This window comes from Sciurus carolinensis, unplaced genomic scaffold (genome assembly GCF_902686445.1).
Source record: "Sciurus carolinensis unplaced genomic scaffold, mSciCar1.2, whole genome shotgun sequence".
Taxonomy (NCBI): Eukaryota; Metazoa; Chordata; class Mammalia; order Rodentia; family Sciuridae; genus Sciurus; species Sciurus carolinensis.
In genome coordinates this window covers 1551382-1562046 of record NW_025920119.1, presented here as the reverse complement: position 1 = coordinate 1562046, position 10665 = coordinate 1551382, and the positions used below count along the sequence as shown (strand labels likewise).

The following is a 10665-nucleotide window of genomic DNA, read 5'->3' as shown; positions in this document are numbered from 1 at the left end:
GTATCATGCACTAAATGGTAACTACCTATTACTACTTCTTGTGTAATATAATGCCTAAAGCAAGAAAAAACTGAGTGACACTCCGACAGAACAGGAAGAGTGAGCCTGTTTTGTAGGGTGGATGTAACATGATGATGGGTCTTGTGTTTTACCTTTTCTGTGAGGTCATGAGCTTTGTTTCCATAAGTTGTTAGAAGCAGAGGAGTCTTTGATACCATCTCTCCCTCTCATGGAGTGACTCTTCTCCTGCTGGGTTCCTGACCATGCAATTTTCACTCTCAGTGCTTGTCACCATGGCAGCTACCAAATGAAATCATGCTTTTATTCCTAAGCTCTCTTTTACAATTTTATTATTGTTTGCCAATAAAACATGAGGCAATAATTTAAGTCACTGAATGTGGAAATTGGCAACAGGCTATTAATTGCTATTTTTTCTTGCTAAATAATTCAGGGTGACTACCTTTCAAATAGAAGAGTACAAACATACAAGGCAGAAAATCTCATGCTAAGAGTAGATATAGGAAGAAGTCAATCACTTACAGGATAAATTCACCATCACAGTTTATGAGTATGTGAGAGAACGCATGAAAGAAAAACCTTATAGTACCCAACTGAGATGTTACATAGAGAAAAAGAGAGGCCACAAAAGGTACAGATATAAATATCCAAGTGAAGGCCCAGACATGAAAAGGAAGAGAAAAGTTGTCTAGGAAGAGAAAATGATGCATTTTCATATTGCTGTAATTTATTTACTCTGAACAATTAACACATGACTTTTGTTTTACTTTACTTAAATAATTAAATGTGAAGAGGACTAATGTGTATATACATGAGCTATAAAGAAGGAGCATACTGCTGTTCGCATTCCTTCCTAGTTGAACAGCTTAGCAGCAGATTACCCAATGGCCTGTTCTGTTTGAAAACCAAACTGCAGGCCAGGAAGAGAAAATAAACATCTTCTCTAAGGTCTATATTCTTTGACCTAGTCTCAGATATGAAAATATGCCTCAACTATGGAGGGCAGTCAAACTTATAGAAATTGCACTGAATGTGTTATTGTACAAACAGTAACACATTTACCAAATGGCTAGTAAATGATTAGAAACATGAAGGAGGCACACAGGCTGAATTCCCTCTCTGAGGCCATGCTGTAGCTTTGAAAATTTCTCTTCACATCAATAAAGTCTACTTTTAATACTTGGAAAATGAACACACTATTGTCTAGATTTACAGAATGTGGGCTTTGTACGGATTAGAATAAGTGAAGTAATATGAGAAAGAGTTCACAAAATGATGGCATCTCAGAGATAGCTGTATTAATAGAAAAGCATCTGAGTGTGTGTTTCCATTATCAAAATTATTTTGTATATCTATCACCACATGAGTTATGATTGCTGTGTTAAAGTAGAACAAAGTCTTGCATAATATTTTAATGTGTAATTTTTATCATGTGTAATATGCTTACACAATAAAAGAAAAATGGGCATCAAAAATTGTGTGTTTGAGTTTGTAGGAATTCAGAAAATGGAAACCTCCTTAGGGAGGAGACGTATCCAAAGAACTTACAATTAAGTTGGATTGTATAGAACACACAATAGTTTCCCAGGACAAGAACCCTCTTTGATGTTGACCCACTTTCAGGACCAGAAGAGAAGCTTCAGTTTAAAAGGTGAGCAGCACAGCTCCTGGGAGAAGACCATGGTTACTCACCTGCAGTAGTGAGTGACCATGGGAGGAAAGAGCAGTAACTAAAAGTGTGGAGCAGGAAGATCAGTAAGGATGCAGATTCAAGCACAGGGAACATCTGAGCCACACAGCCCACATGTGTGGTAAACAAGAGTGCTGAACTGTGGAAGGGGAAGCAGGACCCTGGCTTCCTCAGGAAGTTACACTGGTGCATAGTCCTGAGAAATGCTCTTGCCAGCAGTCAGCAGAAAGGAAGACTCCAGCTATGACATTGGGTGTGCTGTGCCTGGTACTAGACTTGGTATTTCAGGACCACATATGTGTCTATGATGGGCTGAGATGGTTACCAGAGAGAAGTGGGTCAGGAACATTCAATTCAGGTCTCAAAATCAATTCATGGAAAGGTGCAGTTAGAAAGAAAACAATTCTAAACAAACACTAATAAGGTCAATTCATGCTTGTTCTTTTTCACTGTATCATTTTAAGGTTAATGTTCAGTTTTTATTTTGTATTTACTTTCAAGGAATTGAAGAAGCAGGTTTTCATGGAGATTTGGAACCAAACCTCAAATGATTTTATTTTGTTGGGGTTGTTTCCTCAAAACCAAACTGGCCTACTTCTCTTGCTCCTGATCATCTTTGTGTTTGTTCTCGCCTGTTTGGGGAACTCAGGAATGATTGGCCTCATCTTGTTGGACCCCCGGCTTCATACCCCCATGTACTTTCTCCTGAGCCAGCTCTCCCTCATGGACCTGATGTACATCTCCACCACCGTCCCAAAGATGGCATACAACTTCTTCTCTGGCCAGAAGAGCATTTCCTTCTTAAGTTGTGGTGTACAGAGCTTCTTCTTTGTGACCATGGCAAGTTCTGAAGCCTTACTACTGGCTGCCATGGCCTATGACCGCTTTGTGGCCATCTGCCACCCCCTCCATTATCACATCCATATGAGCAAAAAAATGTGTGTGAAGATGATCCTGGGGTCCTGGGCACTGGGTTCCCTCAATGGCCTAGTACACACGGTGTATGCTCTTCATCTTCCGTACTGCAGGTCCAGGGCCATTGGTCACTTCTACTGTGACATTCCCGCCATGATGCGTCTTGTCTGTACAGACACTTGGGTCTATGAGTACATGATTATTTTTAGTGCAGTACTGGTTCTTCTCCTTCCTTTCCTTGGTATCACTGCCTCCTATGGACGGGTCCTTTTTGTTGTCTTCCACATGCGTTCAAAAGAGGGAAAGAGAAAGGCCTTTACCACATGCTCCACACATTTAACTGTGGTGATATTTTACTATGCACCTTTTGGCTATAATTACCTCCGACCCAAAAGTCTCCGCTCACCAGCAGAGGATAAGAAACTGGCTGTCTTCTATACCATCCTCACCCCTATGCTCAATCCCATCATCTACAGCCTGAGGAACAAGGAGGTCCTGGGGGCCATGAGAAGAGTATATGGGATGTTTAACCCCAGGAAATAATGAGCAATACTGTCCCTGCTCCTCTGAATTGCTTCTTTCTATACTGAATAATACACTCTAGAGCAGTGCTGACCAATAGAAATTTAATGTGATTATGCATATTTAATTATATTTCTAGTGACACACTTAAAAGTAAAATTAAATTATTGATTTTATATAGCTATATTGATAATTAATATATTTATTTAATTGAAAACTCAAAATGTTAATATTAACAGTGTTGGTATTACTTTATATTATATAATATACAATTTAATGTTTGTTCAGATAATATTTTAAAGTAGTAATATACTGATATTGAAATGTTATATCTAGTTGACATTATATTCTTGCTGTGCTTGTATCCTGATTTTTTATTCTGTTTTAAAATATAGCATGTCTTCAAGAATTATGTCCCATTAGCATCCTCTTCAGAATGACTTATGACTTATTCTTCTCACTATGGTTCCTGGTCTTCGAACAAAGAATTATACTCTGAACACTTCAAAAGAGTTATTTCACCTGAGTGTGGTGGCATATGCCTGTAATCCTAGTGGTTAGGGAGACTGAAGCAGGAGGATCACAAGTTCAAAGATAGCCTCAGCAACTTATCAAAACCCTCAACCTCTTAGGGAGTTCTTGTTTTAAAATAAAAATTTAAAGGGGTTAGAGGACTGGATCAGTGGTTAAATATCCCTGGGTTCAATCCCCAGTACCAATAGAAAAACCATGAACAACAACAACAAAATCCCATTTCTACTCTTCTAAATTTCTGTTTTAATATTTCTAGAGATATTGAAATCTAAATGACTCCTAGAAAGCACAATTATTTATATCTATAATCTTTCTCCAGTCAGACAATACATAAAGAAACTCTACCACAGTGACCAATGCCACAGTTTTCTCTCATTGCCTTTTTCACATTCTGTGTTTCAGTGCTTGCTATGATCCTTGCCTTCACTAAAAAGTCATCCTTGGTTTTGTCACTAGTGGCCCATCTGAGCTGAATGTGTGATCTCTGATTCTCTATAAAATTTAAGCAGTTAATTAGTGTGCTTCTGGGAGGGCACCTTAGTTTTAACATCTTACATCTCACAGGCAGTCTTCTGCATAAAGCTGTTGCTGTATCCCATCCATTCAAATCTATATGGATGGTCAGTTCCAGGAGCCATCAGTCACATGTTCAGCTCTTTCCTGGAGGTTACTCTCCCTTCCATCCCCTGTTCACATTGCCCCAAACCTAGGATTATGGGATGTCTTGAGGTCCCTTGACCTGACAGTCTCAGAGTGAGTCAGCATATCTAGCTGAGGTTTGACCAGGTGACATCTTGTAATCATTCTATTTAATGTCTGTTCTGGGCATTATTCTTGGTGTGTACACATCAGTCTGGTTGCTCTGTGTTTCTGAAGATTTTATGAGCCAGTACATTTTGAGATGTTTACATTTTATCTCAATGGGGATTGATTTATTTCTTCCTCTTTCAACTAAGAACCCTGGGTGGTACAGATTGTAAATGTCAGTTTAACTGTGGCTTGGAAATATTTTGGAAAGTAAGAGCAGTGACTATAGTGCTGAAGGAGGTTTAAAACAATGTTTTAATATTTGGCTGAAAATTAAGATTGCTTTATGATTGCTTAGAGTTCTGGAAAAGGAATAGGAGGACTCAGTTTAAGGTCCAAATATCAAATTGGCCTCCAACTTATGATATGTTACACATCTATGTCATCAAAAGCCTATGAAAAAAGAAAAGTCCGGGACCAGATGGGTTCTAAGCCTAGTTCTACAAAACCTTTAAAGAAGAGCTCATTCCAACACTCCTCAAAGTATTCCATGAAATAGAAGAGGAGGGAACCCTCCCAAACTCATTCTATGAAGCCAATATCACTCTGATACCTAAACCAGAGAAACAGCGAGGAAAGAAAATTTCAGACCAATATCCTTAATGAACATCGACGCAAAAATTCTCAACAAAATTTTAGCAAATCGCATACAAAAATATATTAAAAAGATAGTGCACCACGATCAAGTGGGTTTTATCCCAGGGATGCAAGGTTGGTTCAACATCAGGAAATCAATAAATGTCATTCACCATATCAACAGACTTAACGTTAAGGATCACAGGATTATTTCAATAGATGCAGAAAAAGCATTTCATAAATTACAGCATCCCTAAATGCTCAAAACACTAGAAAAAACTGGAGTAGTGGGAACATTCTTTAACATTGTAAAGACCATCTACACTAAGCCCATGGCCAATATCATACTAAATGGTGAAAAACTGAAAGCATTCCCCCTAAAAACTGGAACAAGGCAGGGATGCCCTCTATCACCACTTCTTTTCAACATCGTCCTTGAAATTCTAGCCAGAGCAATTAGACAAACCAAAGAAATTAAAGGGATATGAATTGGAAAAGAAGAACTCAAACTATCCCTGTTTGCTGATGACATGATTATATATTTAGAGGAACCTGGAAATTCCACCAGAAAACTTTTAGAATTCATAAGTGAATTCAGTAAACTAGCAGGTTACAAGATCAATGCTCATAAATCCAATGCATTTTTATACATAAGTGATGAATCTTCAGAAAGAGAAATTAGGAAAACTACCCCATTCACAATAGCATTGAAAAAAATAAGATACTTGGGAATCAATCTCACAAAAGAGGTGAAAGACCTCTACAATGGAAACTACAAAACACTAAGGAAAGAAATTAAAGAAAACATTAGAAGATGGAAAGATCGCCCATGTTCCTGGATAGGCAGAATTAATATTGTCAAAATGGCCATACTACCTAAAGTGCTACACAGATTCAATGCAATTCCAATTAAAATCCCAATGATGTACCTTACAGAAATAGATCAAGCAATTATGAAATTCATCTGGAAGAATAAAAAACCCAGAATAGCTAAAGCAATCCTCAGTAGAAAGAGCGAAGCAGAGGGTATCGCAATACCAGATCTTCAACTCTATTACAAAGCAATAGTAACAAAAATGGCATGGTATTGGTACCAAAATAGATAGGTAGATCAATGGTACAGAATGGAGGACATGGACAGGATCCCAAATAAATACAATTTTCTTATACTAGACAAAGGGTCCAAAAATATGCAATGGAGAAAAGATAGCCTCTTCAACAAATGGTGCTGGGAAAACTGGAAATACATATGCAACAGAATGAAATTAAATCCCTATCTCTTACCCTGCACAAAAGTCAACTCAAAATGGATCAAGGACCTCGGAATCAGACCAGAGACCTTGCATCTTATAGAAGAAAAAGTAGGTCCAAATCTTCAACTCGTTGGCTTAGGATCAGACTTCCTTAACAGGACTCCCATAGCACAAGAAATAAAAGCAAGAATCAACAACTGGGATAGATTCAAACTAAAAAGCTTTCTCTCAGCAAAGGAAACTCTCAGTAATGTGAAGAGAGAGCCTACAGAGTGGGAGAATATCTTTGCCACTCATACTTCAGATAGAGCGCTAATTTCCAGAATCTATAAAGAACTCAAAAAACTCTACATGAAGAATACAAATAACCCAATCAACAAATGGGCTAAGGATATGAACAGACACTTCACAGAAGAAGATGTACAAGCAATCAACAGATATATGAAAAAATGTTCAACATCTGTTGTAATAAGAGAAATGCAAATCAAAACTACCCTAAGATTCTATCTCACCCCAATTAGAATGGCAATTATCAAGAACACAAGCAACAATAGGTGTTGGCGAGGATGTGTGGAAAAAGGTACACTCATACATTGCTGGTGGGGTTGCAAATTAGTGCAGCCACTCTGGAAAGTAGTGTGGAGATTCCTCAGAAAGCTTGGAATGGAACCACCATTTGACCCAGCTATCCCACTCCTTGGCGTATACCCAAAGGACTTAAAATCAGCATACTACAGAGATACAGCCACATCAATGTTAATTGCTGCTCAATTCACCATCGCCAGATTGTGGAACCAACCTAGATGCCCTTCAGTTGATGAATGGATAAAGAAACTGTGGCATATATATACAATGGAATATTACTCCACCATGAAGAATGATAAAAGTATGGCATTTGCAGGCAAATGGAAGAAATTGGAGAATATCATGCTAAGTGAGATAAGCCAATCTCAACAAACTAAAGGATGAATGATCTCGCTGATAAGTGGATGAGGACATATAATGGGGGTGGGAGGGTTTAGCATTAGGGTTAGGGTTAGGTTTAGGGTTAGGGATAAGGGAATGGTAAGAATGGAGGAAGGAAGGACTGTATAGAGGGAAAAGAGGGGTGGGAGGGGTGGGGGAAGGGAAAAAAATTACAATGAATCAAACAATATTGCCCTATATAAATTTATGTTTACACAAATGGTATGCCTTGACTCCATGTACAAATAGAGAAGCAACATGTATCCCATTTTTTTACAATAAAAAAATAGGTATACTCAGGATAAAAAAAAGAGTCTCAATTAACAAAAAAAATGAATAATACAAAGGATCAATAAAACAAATAGTTGGTTTTTTGGAAATATAATCAAGATTGCTAAACTTTTAAAACAAACTAATCAAAAGAAATAGGGAGAACTCTCAAATCAACAAAATTAGACATGAATAAAAGATGTCACCATAGATACCTCTCAAATCCAGAGGATCATTAGAAAATATTTTGAAATTTGTACTCTAATAAACTGGAAAATCTGTAAGATGTGGACAATTTTCTAGATATATATTATCTGTCCAAATTAAACCACAAGGATGTAAAAAATTCAAACACACTAATATCAAGCAATGAGAATCAGCAATTAAAAGCTTCCAACAAAGAGAAAGCAAGAATCAGAAGGATACTACCTACTTCAATCAGACTTTAAAAAGTACCAAGGAAATTCCCCTAAAATTATTCCATGATGTAAAAAGGAAGAAAATTATTATGGTTTGGGTATGAGGTGTCCCCCCAAAGCTAAACTGTGAGACAATGCAAGAAGGTTCAAAGGAGAAATGATTGGATGTGAAAGTCTTAACATAATCAGTGAATTAATTCCCTGTAGGGACAGAGTGATAATTGAAGTGGTAGGATGTGGCTGGAGGAGGTAGGAATTGGGGGTTTGACTTTGATATATATATATTTGTATCTGGAAAATGGGGACCTCTCTCTCTGCTTGCATATCATCATGTGAGGTCTTTTTCTCTGCCACACTATTCTGCCAGGATGTTCTGCCTCACCTTGAGCCCCAATGAATGAATGAACATATATGCATAATCCTTAATAAAATATTGTCAAAAACACATTAAAACGATAGTACCCTATGATCAAGTGGGTTTTGTCCCAGGGAGCCAAGATTTATTCAACACATGGAAGCCATTAAATATGATTCACCACATACATAGAATTAAGGACAAAAATCAGATGATGATCTCAATAGAACAAACCAAATTTCAAAAAAATCCAGCCCCTATTCATGTTAAACACCCTGGCAAAACTTACCTCAACACTGATAGGGATAGAAGGAACTTACTTCACCACTCTAGTGGGTATATATGAAAAAATTAATATCTCAATGGATGAAGAAAGCTGAAAGCATTTCCTCTAAAATGAGGAACAGTAGAAAAATGTGGTGGTTGTCTGGGACTGAGGGAAGGGGAGAGAGCCTTTTCATGAGTTTTAGTTTGGACTGATTGAAAACCTCTGAAGATGCATGGTGGTGATGCATGAACAACAATAAGGATTCTCTTAATAGCACAAAATAGTAAGCTTAAAAAGGGTTAAAATGATTCACTTTATCTTAAATATCTTTACCCCAATATGAAAGCCAAAACTTTTGAATGACCTTCAATTATTCCAAATTTGAATTCCCAAATGTATTTTAAGAAAATTAAGATAGGACTCTGAGTCTTTTTGGAGCAAGTAATATTTAATTATGGTACAAACTATGATAATTTGCAAAAAAAAATTGAGGAGAGTAAATCATTTCTCTAAATGTCATTTCAAGTCAAAATATGAGATCAGCAGTTTAGACTGATTACATCATATATTATTTATATAAGTAGCTAAATAATTTAGTTATTAGCAAGTAAAAACATACTATTTGAAATTAACTAATTCCATAATAATTTCTGTCATTTGTATATGTTAAAATTTATTCTTATTGTAAACAAATGGGATACATGTTGTTTCTCTGTACATGAAATAGAGATATACTTGTGCATTTCCACAATACCTTGATCTAATCTGGGGCTTACTTCTTAACTTGCTACCTGCACCACCTAATGGAACTGTCCCCAAATGTGAGATGGACAGACATTGAGTGCCTACTGACCCCCTTGGGACTCAGACCCAACATTCTAACCTCAAGACCTGGAAAGGTCTGAGTGGGAGAGGCCTGGTTGGGCCCCACACTTGTCCTTCCTGTCACATGTGCTAATTGAAGAAGAAACCCTCAGGCTCAGGGAGTAACCTTCCCAAAGGCTCACTGCACCATGGGCTTGGCTTTCAACTAGGGAGGAATGAATGGTGCATAAAGCCCAAGATCTGTGGTCCTCATCTAAATTGACCAGCCTCCCCTCGGCTCACTGTACTCACCCTGCTCACTCCCTTAACACCTCCATCTCACTGGACAAGGAGTCCTGGACCAAACTCCACTCAGGCTCATCAGGCTCATTTCCAACCAGGCCTGATTTAGGACCTTCAGTGTCCATCTCTGCTTTGTCCAGTTTCAGCATAACTCCAACTAAGCATGTAACTATATTTATCACACAGGGATTCTACTGCCCTGTGTGTCTGGTGGGTTCTACCCCCCAGAGCATGTCTGGTCTCTGCCTTGTGTCCAACAAGAATTCATGCGGGTCAGCTTAGCTTTCTCCTTCATCTTCCCTCATCATGAACACCTTCCCCTGATAAAAATATTCTTGGTTAAATGCAAGATTCAACCGAGGATTCATTCTGCACTTATTTAACTGTAGTTTCCCAATTCTTTAGAAATTTAGAGAGGTAGGCCTTACAATAAAAACGTGTATATATTTAAGGTCTATAATGTATAGATTTAGAATTTCATATGATGAATGTGATTACTATAACAAAATAACTGGCACATTCATTACTTCAGATCACTAGTCATTCTTTTTATGCACTGAGAACAGTTAAGATCTGCTCTCCTGCAAAATGTCATACATACCACACAGTACCATTAACACAGTCATTATACTATACTTTATATTCTAATTTTCCAGTAAAAAAAAGTAAATAAATGAAGTGTGAAGTGTTTGCTTTAACATTTTTTTCAGAACATTTCAGAGAGAAACCCCAGGCCAGACAAGAGCTCACCTGCTCAGGTATGTCATCCAGCTGTGCATGTCCTCTGTGTTGGAGCCATGGGAGGTGCACTGCTGGAGCAGATGGACTTGACCACTGCATTGCTGTCTGACAGTCACTGAGTCACTCTGTCCTCATGCACCATCGTCTCTGTTGAAAGCTGCTTTTCCAAGCCTGGATGTGAGGCTTGAAGGAGCCTCTGAGAACACTGTCAGCTCATTCTAGTT

At 37.9% G+C, this 10665-nt stretch overlaps 1 protein-coding gene across 1 annotated transcript; it reads left to right on the top strand.

Annotated features, from left to right (window-relative positions):
- The first annotated feature begins 2230 nt into the window (after positions 1–2230).
- LOC124973678 (olfactory receptor 2L13-like) lies at positions 2231–3166 on the top strand. The gene has a single exon (XM_047537469.1). The coding sequence runs from the start codon at positions 2231–2233 to the stop codon at positions 3164–3166; it is 936 nt and encodes a 311-aa protein (XP_047393425.1).
- Positions 3167–10665: the final 7499 nt, after the last annotated feature.

What these genes read in the sequence shown, in the direction of transcription:
- LOC124973678 (XM_047537469.1), top strand. Translation starts at nt 2,231, where the DNA reads ATGGAGATTTGGAACCAAACCTCAAATGATTTTATTTTGTTGGGGTTG.